The 22473-nt window shown below is 32.1% G+C and overlaps 3 protein-coding genes across 6 annotated transcripts in view; 1 reads left to right on the forward strand and 2 right to left on the reverse strand.

Annotated features, from left to right (window-relative positions):
* Positions 1 to 1036: 1036 nt before the first annotated feature.
* On the forward strand, positions 1037 to 5492 carry LOC123015304 (cationic amino acid transporter 2-like). Of its 2 annotated transcripts, none has more exons than XM_044415000.1 (10): positions 1037 to 1307; positions 1530 to 1784; positions 1833 to 1961; positions 3631 to 3789; positions 3839 to 3943; positions 3991 to 4503; positions 4560 to 4808; positions 4855 to 5021; positions 5081 to 5189; positions 5235 to 5489. In XM_044415000.1, the coding sequence occupies exons 2-10, from the start codon at positions 1535 to 1537 to the stop codon at positions 5348 to 5350; spliced, it is 1797 nt and encodes a 598-aa protein (XP_044270935.1). In that variant the 5' UTR covers positions 1037 to 1307; positions 1530 to 1534; the 3' UTR covers positions 5351 to 5489. The 2 variants fall into 2 exon arrangements, with proteins under 2 accessions (XP_044270935.1, XP_044270926.1); XM_044414991.1 differs by lacking the exon at positions 1037 to 1307 and adding an exon at positions 1411 to 1475 and having other exon boundaries at positions 5235 to 5492.
* On the reverse strand, positions 5353 to 9177 carry LOC123015290. The gene is made up of 6 exons (XM_044414954.1): positions 8691 to 9177; positions 8106 to 8644; positions 6053 to 8059; positions 5878 to 6004; positions 5690 to 5832; positions 5353 to 5643 (listed from the first exon to the last, which is right to left on the reverse strand). Exons 1-6 carry the CDS (start codon positions 9118 to 9120, stop codon positions 5419 to 5421), a joined length of 3471 nt encoding a protein of 1156 aa, XP_044270889.1. The 5' UTR covers positions 9121 to 9177; the 3' UTR covers positions 5353 to 5418.
* A 2178-nt stretch (positions 9178 to 11355) lies between these two features.
* Positions 11356 to 22473, reverse strand: part of LOC123015276 (location of vulva defective 1-like) — a 16975-nt gene continuing 5857 nt past the window's right edge. For all 3 annotated transcript variants that reach the window (XM_044414942.1, XM_044414925.1, XM_044414933.1), the window contains 13 exons: positions 20943 to 21269; positions 20655 to 20894; positions 20307 to 20525; positions 20120 to 20260; positions 19921 to 20066; positions 16330 to 16752; positions 16203 to 16274; positions 15965 to 16145; positions 15778 to 15921; positions 15522 to 15730; positions 15128 to 15471; positions 12895 to 13121; positions 11356 to 12699 (listed from right to left, as the gene is read on the reverse strand). In XM_044414942.1, coding sequence (XP_044270877.1) covers positions 11395 to 12699; positions 12895 to 13121; positions 15128 to 15471; positions 15522 to 15730; positions 15778 to 15921; positions 15965 to 16145; positions 16203 to 16274; positions 16330 to 16752; positions 19921 to 20066; positions 20120 to 20260; positions 20307 to 20525; positions 20655 to 20894; positions 20943 to 21269 — 3978 coding nt within the window. In that variant the 3' untranslated portion in view covers positions 11356 to 11394. The remainder of the gene's footprint in view (positions 12700 to 12894; positions 13122 to 15127; positions 15472 to 15521; positions 15731 to 15777; positions 15922 to 15964; positions 16146 to 16202; positions 16275 to 16329; positions 16753 to 19920; positions 20067 to 20119; positions 20261 to 20306; positions 20526 to 20654; positions 20895 to 20942; positions 21270 to 22473) is intronic.

Genomic DNA, 22473 nt, shown 5'->3' on the forward strand with positions numbered 1-22473 from the left:
TAGGAATCGCCACCCAAGACATTTTGGTCTAATTACATAACACGCGGTAACTATCAAAACAAGAGTTTTATAATAGTTTAAAAATCGAGGTAGTAGTATAAATTTCAGCGAACTATGAAACTTGTGTTGTCTTCAAAATTTTGTCCAATACTAATATTGGATCAGAAATTTTACCAAATTCAGAAATTATTATAAAACAATTTGGCAAAAATAATGTGAAAACTGAGAAAATGCCAAGTTAAGTATGTTTTATGTACTTATAAAATACCATGTGATTGACGATATATTTTATAGAAGAGCATCAGAAACGATAATCTTAAATGCACCATAGAAACAGTACAAGATATTAGTGTTGGAAAATAGTATAATTATTAAAAAAACAAGTTTTATAAAACCAGTTTTGAAGCACGAATGCTAGTTTAAAAAACGAGTGGCCTAGCCATGAGTTATTTTAAAGACTGAGTGGTTCAAGGTTATATATATAACAAGTTTTTTCTACTTCTTTTTGTAATTATTCCTTTTATTTATGGCGTTCTTAAACAAAAATTTGTACTTTAATCGATTTTGTCGACTTATGGATTGTTGTGACATTTGGTAATGTCTCAATTTTAAAAGTCAAAATTTGATTTAGTCTATCAAGACAAAATGAAAGCAAATTACAAAAATGTTTATTAAATTTGCATTTCCTACAATAAAAATTTAAGCATTTGATCGAGCTTAGCCTTTTCTTCTAATGGCCACATTTTAAAATAATTTGAATATCATATAAATTAATCCATTTTTTCTTATCTTTGTTATTTAAACGCTTGATAACAAAGATAATACAATTGAAGTAATTAGTAAATTTCCATAGTTTAATTTATTTACAATTATAAAATCTCGGTCAGTGCTATAACATGTTTTTTTTTTCATATATCTCTAGTATGGAAACATTCTTAGGGCACTCAATTCAACACATATCATTTTGCGAGCAATTTAAAACGTACAATACTATCAAAAAATATTTATAGAGGAATTAACAAGTTTCACGGTCAGATTTAAACAATTTGGCAAAAGTGACATAAACACGTGCTGCAAAACAAGTGTTTTTTTAATTTATATAAAAATTTACTTTGAGGTTTTATCGCGTGTGGATCGTAAAATGATTGAAGATTTAGACGAATAGACTTAGTGTTATCAGAAAGAATAACAATAAATTGACTGAACTATATAATTCTTTTAAATCCGATAAAAACAACTAAATAAACTTACGACCAAAATGGTTTAGTTAATTGTTGTTTACACCTGATCAGTGTTAAGTGACGAAGGTAAGTGATCTACAATTGAAACATTATTTTCTATTGCGACATTGACTTTTAATTAAATTAATCTCAATTGCCACCAATTGGCATCCGAATTATTCGGACTAGACTAGCAGTCAGTCACTAGTTAACTTTTCTTGTCAAAAACAAATATGGAAATAGCAGAATGTCTAAGTAATTTATCTTATCTAAAGTAAAAAAAACTGTTTTATTTAAACTTTGTTGCAGTTTTGATGAAAATGGGGTTGCGCACTGTCACATTCGGGAAAGTGGCGGACACTCTTTCGCGGAAAAAAGTGGTAGAATTCGAAACGGGGACAAAACTGGCAAAAGTGCTCACCACTTTGGACTTGACGGCTTTGGGGGTGGGCAGCACTTTGGGGGTGGGTATCTATGTACTCGCTGGAGATGTCGCAAAAAATAATGCAGGGCCGGCTGTGACAGTGTCGTTTTTTATTGCAGCTGTGACCTCGATTCTCGCTGGTATTAAAATTCCACGTTTTTTTTCAGTAATTATTTCATTCATTGTAGGGCTTTGTTACGCCGAATTTGGGGCCCGTGTCCCCAAAGCCGGGTCAGCCTACGTTTATAGCTATGTGTGTATTGGGGAATTGTTTGCGTTTATCATTGGGTGGAACTTGATACTGGAATATCTGATAGGTGAGCAAAATTATAATTTTTACTAAAAAAAGCTGGTGGTAAAACAATTATTAGAAAACAATGCGTATCAGTCATGAGTTTGAACACATGCCACTTTTATTATGAAGCTTAAAATTATAAACTGGATAAACTAGATAATAGTTTTTGAGTCAAAAATAAAATAAATGGTTGGGAAACTAATAAATGATAAGTAATTTTGTATGTAGAAATGCATAATTATTAAATACTGACAAAAAAATTCTTCGCTGTTTCTGATTAATTTTTTGTTTTTACGGTAGTTTACAGTTTTCAAGTTTCTTCTTTTTTTGCTTTTTATTATTCAAAATATATAGAAAATATGCGATGTCAAATAAAAATAAACTTGACTACTATTTGTCAAAAAATGTAGTGAAAAGCTTATCTTGACATGTTTTTAAAGTAACGTAGTTTATTAAAATTAGATTAAAAATAAGCCCTGAAGGTTTTTCACCTTATATTCATATTTATTTTCTTCAGTACATAAAAAATCTTTTGCATTTCAATTAAAAAATAGTTATTTTTGTTACCTAAAATACAGTTTTTGCGGTCGAATCGTTGCTGCGGACGAGGCAAAGCCGAGTCTGGAATAGCAGATGAGTCCGCAAAAACCTTTTAGACTTATCTTATACAGTTGCGGAATTAAAATTTTGGGCAGTATTTTTCGGTCACTTTAAAGAGTTCACTGTAAACTACCTTTTACTGTCATCATGACTGACATTTGACAATTAAACTTATTTTTTTGTTGTTAAAATTGTTAATTAAACAATTTGTCTGTCTTAGGAAGTTTTATTAATTGAACAAACTATAGTTAAGTCATCGCTATTATCTGCACAAATCACTATTTTTGAAAGTAAATGAGTCAAAATGACATAAATATGACAATAGTAACAAATGAGGTTATTAATGTAAAGGTTGTTTTAGAGTTTTTACTTTATGAAAATAACAATACTGCCCGAAATTTTAATTCCGTAACTGTACGTGTTACAAACAAATTTTTTTGTTAAAACTCCCAAAAAATCAAATTCACACCTTTTATTAATTAAAAAAATTTTGCCACCAAATTGATTTTTTCGTATGGAAAAACTGTTTTTAGGGACTAAGTGATATCGTTGTCAAAAAAATTAAACCGCCAATGTGATGGAATTTAGAAAAAAAAAATTACAAAATCAAAAAAAAGAACTTTTGTTTCCACTGAGTCAGACTAATAAAGATTTGCTCGTTTCAGATGAAGCAAAAAAATGTTTTTCCTTTGCAGTTTTGGGCAAAATAAAAATAAAAAGTTTTTCCGAGTCTGAAATAGCACATGAATACGCAAAAACGTTTTAAGTAAGATAACAACAAAAAAATGACTTTTTTGTCTGGAAAAACTGTTTTTGGGGACTGAGTACCCAAAATAACCAATTAATGTACCATTTTATCGAGTCCGCAAAAGACTAATTTGAAACAGCCATTTTCGCGAGCGTAGATATAAAAAAAGACTTTATAAGACCTTTCTTAACAAAATAACAAACACATTGGACTTACCTTAATTAAATTAGTGGATGGCACATAAGTGCTAAAAGTGTATTTTCCAATTATAATGTTTTCTTTAGTATTGACAAGACAAGTAACAAAAATGTGCAATAAAGAGTTAAAAATTTGCATTTTGTAGGTTCTGCAACTGTTGTCAAAGCGTTGTTTCTTTACTTGGACGAACTCTCAAATAATGTAATGTCCCAGTTTTTCCAAGAAAACATACCCATAGAAGCTGGAGGAGAATTAGGCCAATATGCTGACATTTTCTCCTTGGGTTTATCTCTACTTTTCGCTGGTATTTACACAAAATAGTTTATAAATTTAATTGTAGCATTGATTTTCAGTTGCCATTGCTTTAGGAGCTAAAGAATCGTCTTTGGTCAACAACATTTTCACTCTGGTCAATTTACTCGTCGTCCTAACTGTTATAATCTCAGGGTTGTGGAAAGGTAAGTGAAATTAAGAACAATCCAGTGTATCATTATTATCATTTTAGCCAAAGCTTCCAATTGGTCAATTCCTCCAGAAGAAGTTCCTCCAGATAGTGGCAATGGCGGTTTCGCCCCTTTTGGTATCAAAGGTGTGATCCAAGGCGCTGCTAGATGTTTTTTTGCTTTCATTGGCTTTGACTGTATTGCAACAGCCGGTGAGGAGGCAAAAACTCCCCACAAATCTATTCCAATAAGTGTAGTAACATCGCTTCTCATCGTGTTTTTTTCCTACTTTGGCATTTCCACAATACTCACCATGATGTTGCCATATTTTGAACAACACGAAAAAGCCCCTTTGACTCACATCTACGATGTTGTTGGATGGCCTGCCTTGAAATACGTGGTCAGTGTTGGCGCAATTTGTGGCCTTTTCTCGAGTTTGTTAGGAGCTATGTTTCCATTGCCGAGGATTATTTACGCAATGGCCTCCGATGGACTGCTTTTCAAAGCTTTGGCAATCGTTCATCCCAAGTTTCAAACGCCGTTTATGGGCACTCTCCTTGCAGGAAGCATCGCAGGTTTGTTACAAAAAAAAATGATTTTAGCTCAATCAGTTTCTAATTACCAAATTTAGGTTGCTTGGCTTGTATTTTTGATGTCGATAAGTTGGCCAACATGATGTCCATTGGGACACTTTTGGCATATTCCATGGTAGCAGCTTGTGTTCTCATATTGAGGTATGCTGTTGACGAATCTGAGAAAAAGTTTGAAGACAAGGAAGAATTAACGGGAAAAATGTATTTCAAACAACTCTTCAACAGAAAAAGTCAATTTCCGACTAGATTGACTTCATCTCTGGTTTCTTGGCTCGTTTTGGCTTTTTGTAAGACAACTTTTGTGCCATTTAATCGCCTAATGTGCGGTTTTAGTTTCAGTGTCGTTTATTTTTTCTGGACTAATCACCGGTTTCGAAAAAGATTTGGAAAATGCCGAACCTTGGCTCATATCCATTCTATGTATTCTAGCTGTAGTATTAGTTATTGTGTTATTTATAGTCTCGTGGCAACCTAAATCCTCCGTACAACTAACATTTTCAGTACGTTGTTTTGCACAATTTAAAAAAAAATTGCGAGTGTTGAAATATTTAAATTTAAGGTTCCCTTGGTTCCTTGGATTCCTGGGGTTAGTATTTTGGTCAATGTGTATTTAATGACGACTTTACCAGCCCACACTTGGGAATACTACGCTTACTGGATGCTCATAGGTCAGTACACCACAAAATTTGAAACAAAACTGACTCATTTTTCAGGATTTGTGATTTATTTCACTTATGGCATTTGGAACAGTACCGAGCGAAAGATCAGAAAGACCCCAGAAACAAAAAACGAACCATCAGCAGATGATATAAAAGAAAATCATACGTAAACTTCACTTCAACATAATTTATTTATTACCAAACATAAAACAATAAAGACAAACCAAAATCTGCTTCATTATCCACAAGCCCTTTGCATGTCGGCATAATTCTTATAATCGTATTTCTGCCAGACAAAACGTGCTAAAACATCCTCTTCTTTAGAAGGAGTGTAAGCAAAATAACAGTCTCTCCATGTCGTGAAAGGAAATTCGTAGGAGAAGGTTGTGGGGAAAAATTCGCGGCCAAAATTGACTCTATGCTGTTTCACAGTTCGGTAAAACTTTTCAAGAGCGACATTTGTCTGGAAAAATCAGTAGCAGTTTTGCAAATGCACCAAAAAGTCTTACCATTTTTTTGACATAAGGTGCTTGAGACCAGTTCATAGCATGAGCTTCCTCCATTGTAATTGGCAATTTTGGAGTGGGATTACGTCTTACACTGCATACATCGCAATGCCTCCATAGTATTCTGCTCTTGAAGACATATTTATCTGAGAAAAAAATTAGTCAAAGATTTTATGTGGTTTTTATTATACATTTATCGTCTTGAGTCCAGAATTTCCCACACCTCATTTGCATCCAAAGTTTGAAATGGGGTAGTTTGTAGCATTCTGGGAGCTTAGCTAAAGGGTAACCATCATCGGCCATACTTTCTAAAGCTTTCTACACAAAAAAAAAATAACTTTAAAGAACAAAATCGCCCATACTTACTTTGAGAACTTTCCTTTGCCACTTACGATCACATAGAATTTTCTTAAAAATAAAAAATCGTTTCAATTCTTTTTCTTCTTCTTCAACTTCCTCTTCAACAACCTCTTCTTCTTCGATTTCTTCAGGCCCACACGTGCAGTCAACACATTCGACTACTTTCCCACACGTGCAATCCTTGCATTCGATTTTCCCACAGTTACAACCCTGAGAAGCACAAGTTGAACACAATTTTGATTTTTTTTGACATGGTTCAAATTTTTCTTCCATTTGGGCCTTTTTGGGCTTTTCTTCTTTTTCACATGGTTGAAATTCTTCTTCCAGTTTAGGCATTTCTTCACTTTGCTTCATATTCTCCACCGGCTCTTGTTCCGTTTCGATGTTTACATTTTGGACGTCCTCCACAACACTTGCTCGAAAGGCCGAGCTCGCCATGCTCGATCGTCTACTGCTTGGTGGCAACATATTCTTCATAAACTCATTGTAAACATCCTTCGTGTGTGCTAAATATTTCTCAAACACACTCATGCAAGGAAAATGTTCTTCTTCAAATTTCTGGTAGACAGCCATGCAATCACACTCCTCGGTCGCTAAAGCACTATCAAGGATATAAACATTTCCGGTAGGAGTTTCTTTAACACCGGTAATCCCATATCGGATTCTTCCACCTGGTACATGTGGCATTACGGCCGCCATGCGCTTTTCTTCTTCTTCTTTTCGAGCGTTTTGAGCACAAGCACAGTCAATAGGAGGCCGCATCCCCGAAATTACATACATTGGTCCTTCGGGAGTACTAGCGACACCACCAATGATGTATTTGTCTTGCTGTTGTTTCAACGAACACACTAGTTCTTTGCGTGCTTGAAACTCTTCATACTTGTCTGCTTTTTCGTCGAATTGTTGCAAACACAAACAAGGTCGCTCATTTGTGATACCCTCAATGATACGGACGTTGTCTTCACTCTCCGTTTCCTTGATCCCGCCAATAATAAACTTTTCTGCTTTATGTTTCCGGTCTTCTTTACACTTCTCACATTGACAAAAAGGCGTTTCGACCAACTTTTGGGCTTCTTTGCGACAACTACAAGGTTTCTTCTTTTCTTTTTCAAACTGCTCGATCATCGCTTCGTATTTCTTCAAGCAGTCGCATGGTTTTCCTTCAAGAACTGCATCAATGATTGGAATTACACTATCCGGTCCTGTTTCTTTCATTCCACCAATTGCAAAAAGTGTGCCTTTTTTTGTTCTTTCCTCTTGACATTTTTCGCATTGACAAAATGGCTTTTCAACAACTTCTCTGTATTTTGTCTTGCAACAACACGATTTTTTATCTTCAAGTTTGCTATTCTTGTACTCGCAATACCACTCAAAACGGGCTAAATCTTCAGCATGTTTGCACGTGTTTTTTACTCCTGATTCTTCACTCTCACTTTTACGTTTCACACTCCCGCACTGAGCTCTAATTGAAGCACGTTCCGTGTTGACAGAACTATTAAAAACGGTGCTACTTTCTATACGCGGTTTTTCACTGATTGGTCCTTCACAAGGACAAGTCTTCGTTTCTGTGACTTCTTCATGGCAATCTTCACAATTTTCTTCAATTGCTACTTTTTTCGAACTGCATTGTTCTAATTGATTCTTCAAAGAACAAGGACAAGTGTTCTGAGGTGGACACCCACATCCTCCTTTCAGTTCTTCAGTTTCTGTTTCAGCATCACAACAAGGTTGGACGTATTCTAAGTAACAAGGCGCGTCTTCTTGAATTTCTCGAACTTCTTCCACTTCTTTTTCCTCTTCTTCTTGTTCTTCCATTTCAGCTTTCATTGATTGTTCTTTATACCTGAAATTTACGCACGGGGTAAATCTTGAAGGTTTCAGTAGTTTAGGTACTGTTTTAAAGTCAACTAAATTGTCGTAAATGGATTGGGCGAGAATTAATTCTTCTTTGATTTCTCTGTCTTCTTGACCAGATTGTGTTCGCGTATCTTGTTGCATTTTTCTAAGTTCTTTCTAAAAATACAAAATCAAATGAGAGTTGTAGTAAGTTTGCACTAACCAAGTAACAAAAGTAAGGACTTTGAGGTCGTTGAATGTGCTTGTTGTAGTAAATTCCTGTAAATTTTGGCGGTTCTCTTACAAAATTGAAACGAACCAGATATGGCGAATTAGATTTTTGCGTCTTTTTTACTTTTGATACTTTGCTTGGTTCTTTTGGTGGTCTTGGTGGTGATGGTATTCTGATGTGTAATTCCTTCAAGGTTTCTTGCATGGTTAAATGCACAACAGCACTCAACAAAAGTCGGTCATTAATAGAATACTTCACTCTTTTGGGGTTAATTAACTGGTACAAAATTAGAAGAAACTCAACTGGACATTTACAACAATGTTTCAAAGCTTTCGCTATGTGTTTATGATTTGGGCGTAAAACTAGACCAAGAGAGGCAATATTTTCTTGGGTGTTGATAATAGTATCATCAGCTAAATCTTTCAGAATGCATTTTTTTAAATTATCAACTGTGGCTAACTGTAAAGGAGAAAGTTCCTGAAACCAGGCAGGTCCAACCATTGCTATAGCTTTGTGATGATTGTTCATCACTAAAAACCACAAATAACAATTTTGTCAGTTTATTAGAAAAATTACTCTCAAATCGGTGATTATTTCTTGTCCGTTTCACATACTCTTGGAAAACTTCAATATAGTGTTGTTGCATTTTCTCCTGTTCTTGGGACCAAATCTCATCGATAAACTCCCACTGTGGGGGCCCACCACTGAAGTACTTGCGTTTTTTAGGGGGTGGTGGAGGCGGGGGTTCGGAAAGACCCGGTATGTACTCGGCTACTGTGTGTTGGTAGTGAATTTTTGTGTCTCCAGCGTCCATTTTCGTATCCGTTTGCGAAATATTGTAGTCTAAGCATGTTTTCGGTTGGGGTCTGTATTGAGTGAAAAGGTCTTGGGTTTTGGGGCAACTTGTAGGAATGATTTGGCACACTGGTTGATCCGAGTGGAAAATCTCGTCCAAGATGTTGTTCATAAACGGCGGCCTATGACGGCTTTTTTTCCGTGAAGTCATTGTAGAGTTTTAGAATTTAACAAATTCGAAATTTTGACACCGAAAATGACAAGTTTGACAAAGTGATTTCAGACTTAAAAGTCAAGACTTTTGCAATTATCTCAATGATTCATTATTCATTAATCTGTCTCATGCTTTTCTAAAAAAGTTAGTGAAAAAGTTGGTTTTGAAGCGCTGTAAAAATACTCAAGTTTTTTAGTCTTTATTAAAAATGTTATAAAATAGCTATTTATGAAATAAGATACAAAATGAGCGCGTTTTTTGAACTAGATGTGAAGCTTGTAACGAGTGGTCCAACACGTCGTGTGCAAAAAACAGCTATTTTGCATGGTGTTTCATACAAGATTTTTTCCAGTTTGGTTGTGAAAAGCATCGGCATCAAATTCGAATTTTAAATCTGTGATTTCAATAATTTTTCAAAATCATAGCGTTGCTATGAAAATAGTGTTATTTGTTATCTTTGAGTCACACTTTTTAACACTAGTGATAAAATAATATTGTACATTTTATAATTTTGTAGTCCAAAATGCTTAATATTTAGAAATAATTTAAAACAAAAATTTTCAATTAGAAATCAATGTCGCAATTTTACGTTTCAGAATGGTTATTATGTTCTGGAACATTTTGTTATAAGTGGATTTAGTAGATTAACAAAGAGATATTTGAATTTATTTATAGACATTAATTTATTTATGTTATTTATAGTTATTAAAAGGCACTAAAAGGGTTTAATACTTTAGCGCTCTTAATATTAATTTTTTAACAATATATTTTAAGTTAAAAGAGTAATTACGGCAAATTTAAAGGTGATTTGCCTAGTTTTCTTCTTAAATTGAAATTTGTATTAAAATATAATTTTCCTGTCTGTTAATTAAATCCAAAAAAAAATCAAATAATTTATAAATAAATTAGCTTTTATCTCTACATTTTATCCTTGAAACACAAGAAACAAACGCTACCAAACTCCAAGAAGTCTTCTAATTTGTCTTCCATATGTATTTGTACATACAATATCTGAGGTTTTGTTTATGGAAATGAAATATTTTTTAAAAGTTTCACGTAAAAATCCAGTACTAATCGACAATGTTTTAAGAAAAACTTTTTGCCATGAAAAACTTTCAAAAATTCGTAAAAATTTGTGGGCACTGCTCTGTTTATTAAAAATTTGCATTATTTTATTCCGTCTCAAATTGCAAGATTTTATGTATTATTTGAAATAGAAAGTGTATTAAATATTCACTTTTAACTATAATTTATTTTTTGAAAAAATGGACTCAGTTGTTGTCGCTCGCAGGTACAGAATTAGTGATAAAATAATATTATATTTTATAACTAGTGATAAAATTGAGCACATTTGACAACTAAAATGAGTAAATTTACCATTCAATTAATCTTAGTAATCTTTTATACACGGTGTTAAAAAAAAGATTGTAAAATATTTGAAAGGTAATACCAAAACAAAAAAAAGTCTTAATAAACATAGGTTCGCAAAGTAACGGTTTCGAAAATACCAAAAATTATTCGTTTTTTGAAACATTTATTTGCAGTCTGTTCAAATAAAAAAGAGAAGCTTCTAGTAGAAATTCAAAAAATTTTGAAAAACGAATAATTTTCGATATCTCCGAAACCGTTACTTTATGTTTATTAAGACTTTTTGTTTATTTTAGTCCATGGTATTACCTCCTTAAATGTTTTACAATCTTTTTATAACATCCTGGATAGAATAAATTTCACTAAAACAAATTTGATCTCTGTGGTTTTTCTTTAATATTTATTTATTACATTATTTCAAAAGATTGCATGAAAATTAGCAAAAACAGCTACATATTTAAAAAAAAAAAACAAATAAAATAATGATAGAAACCAATTGCCTGAAACAGCCTAATTTAGACCTAATCCGAAAATTTTCTGGCATTTTTTGACAAAAAAAAAACAGTTAAATTGCTTGAAATTTACTGAAAAGTTGTTTAGACCTAATTTACTGGCCTGTTTAGATAAAATCTTTAAAAATGACCGAGTTTTTAATTCAAAAAAATTACTAAACAACTCTAAATTGGAGTAATTCAAATTTAATTTGACGAATCTTTCAAAGAGGGTCTCTAATTCAAAAATAAGTTAAAACGCTGAAAATTGACTAAAATATATAAATTATCTGGCTTGCCTTAGTAAAATGTTTTAAAATAAGTAAACTCAAACGCAAACAACATCCAATCCAAAATCAACATATTTGTTTAAAACATTTATTAAGAATAAAAAATTAACAATACGAAATTACTAACGTTTCACTGTTTTTCTGAATTTCTCTTCAACTGTATACCAATTATGCAATATCAACTTCAAGCCCAGATTACACCTTTGGAGTGTCTGTTGTCCCTGTGTAATAAACTGAGTACATTTTTGAACCGTCGCATCTAGGTCTCGTGTGTGACTAAACTCCGGTAATTTCTCCTGAAGCATTAGGTTAACAATGTTTGCAATTTTCTCAACTTTTCTCTCATCGACAAATTTCAATCTTTGCCCTTGCATACGCCCTTTGTAAAACACTTCAACTTCTTGTACTGGCGGTTTGATTAACACGCTTCTGCACACTTGTAACATTAATCTTGAATCGTACTCAGATAAAACGGAAGTTTTCTTTTTGTTCTTATTTCTTACGATACACTGTGTGAGGTTCTTCATTCCCATCATCCGGTTATGTGTTACAATTTTGCAAAACAAATAGATAATTTTATCAGGTTTCGGTGCCACTTTAAGCATCCCATCGAAACCGGCCCTGGCTCGTTTCTTGAATTTGTACTTGAGGTACATTGGAATGTACTTCATTCGTTCTTCCATGTAATCGTAAATATTGTATTTAAAAATTTCGGACGCGATTTGTAACTGAGCTTCGATGTAGGCCATTACGATTATCATTATTAAAATAAACATTAATAACTGGATGACAATCATGTAAAATGTGATATAAGCAGTTGCAACGTTGTTTTCCAAAAATCTGTCAAGCTCCATCTCGAGAGGTTTCAGTGCTAGAGTTGTCATTATCCTTGCAGCTCTTGCCACTGTGTAAACTTTCTCAAAATAGCTTCCCATCACCATATAGATTGCCGTTGCAAAAGTAAAAAGTAGCAAGAAGAAAGCAACAGCAAATGACATAAAAGTATTTCCAGCGATTTCGAATGTTAGTTCCAGTTTTCGAAACATTGAAGCAAATCGGAGAAACTTCCACAATCGAATGGTTGCAATACAAACCAAAAAACCGGCAACATAATTCAAAATATCTTCAATGTAGAACAGATAAAAATAGTTTACGAATTCGTTGTGTTGCACAATATCCAATTGTTTCATGTAGCTTCCCACCATATACGTTCTGAAGATGAATAAGGATATGGATAATACGCTCATTATCACAATGACAGAATCGATTAAAAACCAAATGTCTTTAAAGACGCTCCGAAAATTTGTAAGTGTCGTAACTGTTTGTTTGATCAACATAATGGCAACCCAGATGATGAAGAGGGTGAAGAAAACGAAGGAAAACATCTCGACTTCGTTTCCGACAAAAAGCATGCGGACGGAATACACCTGGAAAGCTTAATTTTCATACGTTTGGCAATTTTTAAACGAGTTTAATAAAATTGAAACGGGCATATGAGCCACTTTTCGCTTCGCTTGTTCGTGCTCAAGTGGCTCTTATACGTGAACAGGGTCCCGTATAAAGTTTTACTAAATTAACTTTTTATTGTTATTTGGAGAGGTTCTAGAAAAATCAATACTTACGTAAACACTTCTTTTAATGAAACCAGTTGCACTTTGTTCAAATAACAATTTAACGGCATTGAATATATTATAATTCTGATTGTAACACAAAAATTCAATGAAGATGACTCTGGTTTCGGGATCTATCCAATATTTGTCAATCATCTTGCGTAAGTTCACATACGAATTGTAAAAATTACGGCCCAAATACATAATATATCCACCACCAGAATAAATAGCAAATTGTCCTAAAAATTTCACGACATAGTGTCAAATTTTTTCTCAATTTTAATGTATGTGGTACCAAAAAAACATAAATTCGTATACAAAATTAGGTTTTCATAAAATGAAACAAATCAGTTTTAGTGCTGTAATTAAGTTTCAGACCCTAGAGCTGCAATTACTGTTTTTAAGTTAATAGACTTTACCAGTTTATTAAAGAAAAAAATATATAAAAATTTTTTTTTTATTTTATTTTTACTGGACCAGCTTTTAGGTTAAATGCCTTTTTAATTGATTCTATTTAAGACCTGTAAATGAAACCCAACATTTTTAACGTTTCAGATGAAATAGTACAGGTTGTTTTGCGGTCATAGAGTTGAAAATTGACCTAGTAATACTGTAACCAAGAAAAAAACATCAAACAATTGTTATTATTAAAAATGTTATTTAATTTCAAAATATTGGTACATGGTTTGAGGGTCACTGGAATTATTATTTCCTTGTTCAGATAAAATTGTATTGGTGCAATGAATAAAAAAAATCGTATCCACGACAATGAAAGAAAAAATGTCACTTTACAGTTTTGACACTGTCATCATTTGATTTGCTTTTGCTTTAGTTATTATCAAAATTCGAAGATCTTCTGTTTAATCTCTTTCAGCGGTTTCCAATAGGTTTGTTTGGTTTTTCTTAGAATATTAAAATAATAAATTGGTTGTCGTGATTATAATTTACGGTGAAACACAAGATAATGATACTAATGGCCACTGTTGCACCCGAAGCAGCAGTTCTCAATCAAATAATATAAAATAAATTACTTCCTTTCACAACGTGAATTTTTGTTTTATATAATTTTCTTCTAAATATCATCTTATTTAAATTTCAATCTCAACACCGTAAACACCCTGTATAGGATTCGTAAAATAAATTTTTCTATCTACTAACTTAGAGTAATGAACTTTTAATTACAGATTTGCTGGTTTCAAGTAAAGTAAAAACTTTTTTTCCTTTGCAGTTTTGGCGTAAAATCAAAGATACAAAATTTTTGCCTCTTGTAAACTCAATCGGGGGATATACTGTAGATCAAAATAAACAAAAAGTCTTTAAAAAGTCCGCAAAGTAACAGTTTTGAAAATATTAAAAATTATTTGTTTTTGGAAACATTTATTTGCAGTCAAACAAAAAAAAGAAGCTTCTAGTAGTAATTCTAAAAATTTTCACATTTGATATCTCCGCAAAGTAACGGTTTCAGACATATCGACTGTAAATATTTTTAAAACTTTTACAAAAAGTTTCTCATTTTTGTTGGAACAGACTGCAAATAAATGTTTCAAAAAACGAATTTGGTCCACGCTATTACCCCCTGAAATATTTTACAATCTTTTTTTAACACCCAGTAGAAGTAAGAATGTAATATTTTGTTATTTGTTTTGTACAATGTAAATTGCTTTTTCAACAATTATTTCACCCATGTAATAAAAAAAAAAACATTATTTTGTTTATTTTTTTTATCGCCACTTTTTACAATGTTTTTTCTGTATGAAATAATAAAACTTTCTTTCTCAAAGTAGAATTCAGTGGTGACACAGATTTTTCTTTTACACAGAAACTAAAAGTTTCTGACCAATTTCTTCTTAAAAAAACGTAGTTGAGATGTGCCAGTGTGACGATAGCTATAGCATGAGATTTATGTCCCCGGATAGAGTGTACAAAAATTTTTTTTTGAAAAAATTACATTTTTGTTTAACCTAAAACGCGCAAATCTGTAATTAAAACTTTACTGCTATTCTGAGTCAGTAAAAGTTCATTTTTCTCTTGACCTTAGACAAAGCAACAGAGTTTAGGCAAATTAAATTTAAGTTAAGAGACATTATAAAGTAATTCTCTAAAATTTTATGACGTATTTTCATATTATAGTATCTTATTTTATGTTTTTACTGTCCCTTTTTGCATTTTTGAACATCCTAAAATCCGGTCTCTAATAATTACGTTTTTTTGGTGTTGAAATTTCATTGTTAAACAAAATATTTACCAATATGCGGCAATGTTTCAGTCTCGGAATCAGGCTTATATTTCCACATGCCACGCAGTCTGTCATAGGCCATAAAAGGAAGGTATTTACCCCATCCATAACCATGAGTTTTGGTTTCAATCTTGGATCGGGAGAACTCCGGCCAACATGACATATTCAAGAAGCGCATTTCTTTGGCAACTTCACACAAATGAGGCATCATTCTCTGTTGTCTTATTCGAACAACTCCCACGAGCTTGTTGAGTACATCGACCACCAATGCTGGTTCCGTTATCACATAACTTCCATACCATCGAGTAGGGTGAATTGCTGGAAGCAGAGTTTCGTTAAGGTATCGAATAATACTGAAAACAAGAATCCAGAATAAAAATAAACAATTCATATTCCTCAATACTCATTGCCCTCATCAATTTCGGAAAATTTTAAAGTTCGAGTAAAGAAGCCTTCCACGATTTCTGACATCTCTCGTTTCCCATAAATCATAAGGATATCCTTATTAGCCAAAATAATGACGTACAAAATTGTTATGTAAATTGTGAACATAAGCAGATCTTCAAGTTCCGCTATTATGGATAAACGTCGTTTCAACAGCAACCGTTTTACCTAAAATTACTTCAAGTAATCATTGACAAACAAATGGTTTTACGCACCATCACATCTCTCACTTTTAAAGGCTTGTACAAGTGACTAAAATACGGCCGCAAACCCAAAATACCAAAATGTTGATACAAATATGCCCTTTGGACATTAATAGCGTCTTTTATGTCGTTAAACATTTTTTCAATGTTGTGACCCTAATCAAGAAATAATTTAAACACTTTTGGTGCATCCACTTACCAATTCCATTTTAAAAAAGATATTGAGAAGCATCGAGCATAAAGTTTCATAAATCGTGATACCAAATATAAGCCCTATCATACATGACGTGAGCCAAACACAACTACTATAAAACTGAATCCAAAATCCTACTACTACCAAAAAAGAAGTTGAAAAGAGAATCAGAGCAATTAATACACCCCTAAAATGGCACGTTTAAGTTTGTTTTTATACAGGGTGAAACACTCTGTAGACTTACCACAAAGTGAAATTAACTGGAACCGGCAATTTCCTTGTATATCTGTATCTGGAGAATTGGCGTTGGGTATTCCTATATCACAATAAATAATTAACATTTCTATCAATTGTTATCATAAAGGAGTTACCGAAACAACCACGCAATTCCCATGTGAAATATAAATGACGGAAAAGAGCCAACAAACGCCTTAAAAACATCATAAGCATTAATAATGTAAGTGTGACGATGCCCTATTGAATCACTCATGTGAAATCTGGGAAGCCTGTCAAACAAGAGTACGGAAACATAAGTCGTTAGAACATTAGAAAGGATTATGGTAAGTTTTTTCAAGAAAGAAAGATGTTCTTCATAACGAAACAAACACCAAGTGTGGTATCTTTGTGTGAAAAATTGAATATGGATCCTGCTTAGATAACCCGTTTTCTTCGTTTTTTCTTCTGGAGTCACAGTAATGCGAGTAGTGCCTTTCCGCACAGACAAGTCCGTTTTATTAATGAATTGCCACTCAGTACGTAACTGCATGTCATATACTAAAATGTTCCGACAGTGCCTATAATCAAACATACAGGGTATTTCATAAAAATACAAAAAAAAAGAAAAATGCCAAGTAAGATAAGATACCAGACACATTAAAAAATGTTTAAATATTTTATCTGTCAAAAATTTATTTTTTGACATTTGACATATTTTTATGTCTATTGTTACCGATGACTTTGTATAATAATTATGTTTTTTCATAATTATTCAGTAAAAATAACAAAACTTTGTCAATAAAAGCTACAAATAACGTGAAACGTAGTTACAATTCAGGATACAGCTTCTTTGTTTCCTCTTCTAACAAGCTGTAGCAAAAGAACATGTAAAATTATTTTTCCAACTTCCAACAGAAGTAAATAGAGTCAAAGTGCAAAATTCAAACTCTCATAACTTCGAAATTTTTATAGATAGAATTTTTTTTTAGTTATGTTCGTGGTATTTTACTTGGAATTTCTTTTTTTTTTGTATTTTTATGTACAGGATGTCACAGTGAGTTAAAAAAGTCCATTAGTGATCTTTAAATGGTAAAATTTAGAAAAAATTGTATAGGACATTAATAGATACTAATCTACTGCATCATCTAAAATTATTTTCAACCATACAGCATGTGCCAAAAATAAATTACGATACAAACTTAAATGAAACACTGTATGTTTCTTGACATTTTTAGATGTACCCCTTTAAAAGAATGTTTCTACGCTAAACTTTTATTAGTAGATTTCGCTTAGTTTTAGAAATAAGACGTTTTTTGACGAAAACATGCACTTTTTAAAAATTCACTACACAAAAACTAAGACAGCTAGAACAAATTTTATCTTACTTCTGCAAAGAAGAAAGTACAGAAAGTACAGAAGCTGTAGCAATTTTTATAACTTATAAAATTTAAATAAAACTCCCATCTAATAGATTGATAAATTGTCTATCTAAAAAAATAAACTTTTAATGTCTAGAACCGATAAATGCAAAGATATTTAACATGCAATATTAATTGTAGCAACAATTCCTATCAATATCTGAGCATTGTTGATACTATGGCAACCACAGTAATTCCACCACGGATTACTTATCCATTGATTTATTCAGAGATTGTAAAAGTCGACATAAATATAAAAATTCAAATTATTTTATTGCAAAAATAAAAAATAATGAATTCAGTTTGACACAAATGTGATTATTAAGCGATATTTCTTCCATCCCTTGTGCAACTGTGCAACTGTGCATTTTTACGCTACTGAAACAATAGTAATTATTTTTTTAATATTTAATGTTAAATATCTTTTTCCTACGACCATATACGAAACTAGATCATAACGCACAATTACATATGCACGAAAATTGGGAATATCGTACGAGGTCGAAAATCTGTGCGATTGGTTTTCGTACTGTGTGTTAGAAATCTAACGCACAATTCACACTCGAATGTTTTGTATTTTTTCATTTAACGTATTTTTATTTGTATTCATTGTAAAAATAAATCGTTATTCAACGTATTTTTGTATCCATTATAAAAAATAAATCGTTATGAAAAAAAAATATGTTCGTAAGAAAAAAATTATTTATGGTCGTAGGAAAAATAGTGTACAAAACTTGCAGGAAAGTGTCTAACGCACTCGCGGTATTGCCTGCACTCGGCTAACGCCTCGTGCGCAACTTTCCCGCTTGTGCGTTATTTATCACTTTCCGTGCTCGTTATGTAATATACTATTTCCTACGACCATATACGAAACTAGATCATAACGCACAATTACATATGCGCGAAAATTGGTAATATCGTACGAGGTCGAAAATCTGTGCTATTCGTTTTCGCACTGTATGTTAGAAATCTAACGCACAATTCACACTAGAATGTTTTGTATTTTTTCATTTGACGTATTTTTTTTTGTATCCATTATAAAAATAAATCGTTATTCAACGTATTTTTGTATCCATTATAAAAAATAAATCGTTAAAAAAATATGGTCGTAAGAAAAAAATTATTTATGGTCGTAGAAAAAATAGTGTACAAAACTTGCAGGAAAGTGTCTAACGCACTCGCGGTATTGCCTGCACTCGGCTAACGTCTCGTGCGCAACTTTCCCGCCTGTGCGTTATTTATCACTTTCCGTGCTCGTTATGTAATATACTATTTAGTTATTGATTATAAATACCTAAAAGTAAATAATTTTAGAAAGACAATTTAATAATCTTTTAAATGCAAAAACAATAAATAGGGTGTTCCATTTAATTTTTTAAATTATTGAACTTATAACAAACGCCTTAATTTTTTTATCTTTACAAATGCAACAAACTAAAAAAATGTTACAACCTTATCTTCTTTGCGGTAGTAAAAAAAATTATAAATGTCTTAGTTTTTGTGTAATAAATTTTTAAAAAGTGCATGTTTTCGTCAAATTTGGTCTTATTTTTAGAACTAAGCAAAATCGACCAATAAAAGTGTAGTTTAAAAACATTGTCATAAAAATCTACATACATCAAAAAACACTAAGAAACATTTGGTGTTTCATTAAAAAAAATACAAGTTTCTACTCTAACTTATTTTTGAAACACGCAGTATAGTTGAAAATAATTTTAGGCGATGGACTAGATCAGTATCTTGATATCAATGTTTTATACAGGGTGCGACAGAACTCGCGCCCCAGAGAAAATTTTCAAGTAAGGTAAGATACTAGGAACATGAAAAAAATGTTTAAAATATTCTATCTGTCAAAAAATTTTTACAATATTTTTTGACATTTGACATGTTTTATATCTATTTAATGATACTAATGATCTTGTATATGTTTTTTTTTTACAATTATTTAGTAAAGGGACAAAAATTTTTCCTATAAAAACCACAAATAACCTTAAACAGAGTTACAATTTAGGATACAGCTTCCTTGTTTCCTCTTTTAATAACCAATAGTAAAAAAAACTTGGAAATTTATATTTCCAACAGAAATAAATAGAGTCAAAGTGCAAACTTTAAACCCTTACAACTTCGAAATTTTTATAGATAAAATTTTTTTAACATTTTTTCCATGTTCCTGGTATCTTACCTTATATGGCATTTTTCTCAGGGGCGCGAGTTCTGGCGCAACCTGTATATTTTTTTTAATTTTACAATTTAAAGGTCACCAATGGCCTTTTTCAACTCGCTAGAACATCCTGTATGTATAGTGGCGGTAAAATAAACAAATCATACCAAGAAGCGTTAGGTCCAATTGAATCGAACCACAGTTCCACTTTTTTTATTTCACCCAAATGATTTTCTGTCGTTAACACAAACATATCATTACCGAAACTTTGAAGAAGCTGTAATTTTGGATCGGGAAAATTCAAAACGTGCGGCTGTTAAATTTCAATTTGAAAAATAAAATACAAAACAAAGTCACATCGCTGACCTCACTGGACTTTTTACTTCCGACAAGTTTAATCACTACATTAGAGGAAGTACCTGCATTGTAACCAAGTCCTGTTTTGATCAGTAACAGATAAGCAAATGGATGTTGGAGATTATTATCGGCCAAAAAGTATAATTGTTTCTGGAAACGACAAGCAATAAAAAAACTTTTTTTAAAAATTACACACCTTTTTTCTTTCTCTCAGAGTGAAGAAAATCAATATGTAAAAGAGAATATAAGTTACACAGACTGTTATGAAAATTATATAACAAGATATCAATTTTATCTCTATATTCGCAGGCATCACTTTTTGTTGTTCGATGGGAAAGTTTTCTAAGTAGCCAGCAAGCAACGAAAAGTTAGTACACTGACAATGAATGGTTGTTGTGTTAGTTTGTCCTCCAGGCTGTCAAAAATAACTATTAAAATCGAAATGTTCTTCGTGTGTTTAGTACGTTTTACAACAATTAGTGTTGGTGTTAAAACAGCAATGCTAGTGAAGTATTTTGAATAAAATGTGTATGTATTAAGTTACCAAGCATCCTGCTTCCCAGGTGGTGGTATTCTCTTTCCATTTGAGACAGCTTGATGCATACCATTCAACACTAAAATCTATTGTCTGTCCAGCAAACCCATTCACAGCCACAATTCCAAAATAAATCCACACATCATAGTTGTTTAAATTACGAGTGTAAAATTGTCTACCAACCTCTGAGATAAAAGGCATACTTTTCGTAAATGAATTGATTGATGGATAGTGGAAGGAGACTATCCTCTATAAAACCGTTAAAGCAAAATCACAAACATAATTTCTTTGACATACTTTCAACGAGTTCGCTTTTGTTACATTATAAAACTTGTGATGCAGTATTCTTAATCCCGGTAATGCAATTCGATAAACTTTTATCAAATAATTCTTGTTAAAAGATGTCATGATATCAAATTTTTCATCTACTTCGTAAGAATCATGAAGCGTGTTCAAAATGTTTGTTCCATCAAATTTTAATTTAAAGAAAATATTGACCGGTTTCTTGAAAGTTGAAATACGTTGCTTGCATGTCGAATGCCAAAATTCTACTTTGGCAATGTCGGTATCAATATGGGTGTGCCCAGGGTTCCACCACAGGATGTCTCTCTCCCAAGTAATTAACTGCAAGTTTTAGAAACAAAAGTTTATTTTTGGTCACAAAAAAAAATGTATTCGCGAACGTCACAAGTAAAAGTTTTACCTAAAAATGCTTAAGCGTTTTTACTTTTACTATGACATCTAGGTACTAATGTTACCTCTTTTGCTACTTTACCAATTTCTAGAGAGCATTCTACATTAAATCAATAAACACTTAAAAATAGCACCACAAATTCCGATACTGACGCGTGATGTTTGTTTATAAGCGCCGTTATGTTCTCTCTATTTACAAAGCGCCCTGATTATTTTGTTCATTTACTTGCTTAATATATACTACTCCAAAAAATTAAAGGAAGAAAAAAAAATCCCAAATTTTTTGGTGATATTTGAAAGGCTGTAACTTATCGAAAAATAGGCGCATCTAGATTTAAAAAAAAAAAACATTTTAAAGCTTTAGATTTCATCTTTTGGCAAATATTTTTTCTGTGCTACGATTATCACGCAATTCTAAGTTACAGCGCAAGAAAAAAATTCTAAATTTTTATGGTTTTGTTTTCGGTCCACGGACGTGGAGAATTTTTATTTAGTTAAGTCATTCATAGACCGGATAGCATGTTTGTTTACCTTTAATACGCTTTCTTCATATTCTCTTTACGACAATTTGTCGCTGAGATATCTGACTTTAAATGAAAAACAATCATCTTGTCTTTGATCATCGATGTCTCAGCAACCAATGGCTACGTTATACCTATAAGGGTAGTGTCAAAAACTAGAATAAATGTCTTATAAGATCCTTTTATGATTTTTTGGAAAATAATTTTTTTTTCACCTTTAACATTGATTTAAAGAAAAGAGAAAAAAACAACTTTTTGCGTTGTTTTAGTAAATCAACCGCGTATTCACTAATATTGATGGGGAAACTAATGTTTTGGGTGTTTTCACAGCTTAAAGTATCCCCTACAGCCCTGCTAATTTTTAAATCGATCCATCAAACCGATTTCTCGGACCGATTGATTAATTAAACTTTTGGAAAAGAATTAAAGAAACAATTGCACATATTGTTTCTGAACATTGCCTAATCTTCATCAAAATGAAAAAAACAATGTTTTTCGACTATGTTACAATTTTGCATTAGTTATTTGCTAAAATAAAAAAACTTAAACAAAAATTGTTTTTTGATTATTTTTTTGAAAATTTGTAAAAACATTTAAGAAACAATGAACTGCTT

This window comes from Tribolium madens, unplaced genomic scaffold (genome assembly GCF_015345945.1).
Source record: "Tribolium madens isolate multiple individuals breed KSU strain unplaced genomic scaffold, Tmad_KSU_1.1 Scaffold_19;HRSCAF=116;Tcas5.2_LG9, whole genome shotgun sequence".
Taxonomy (NCBI): Eukaryota; Metazoa; Arthropoda; class Insecta; order Coleoptera; family Tenebrionidae; genus Tribolium; species Tribolium madens.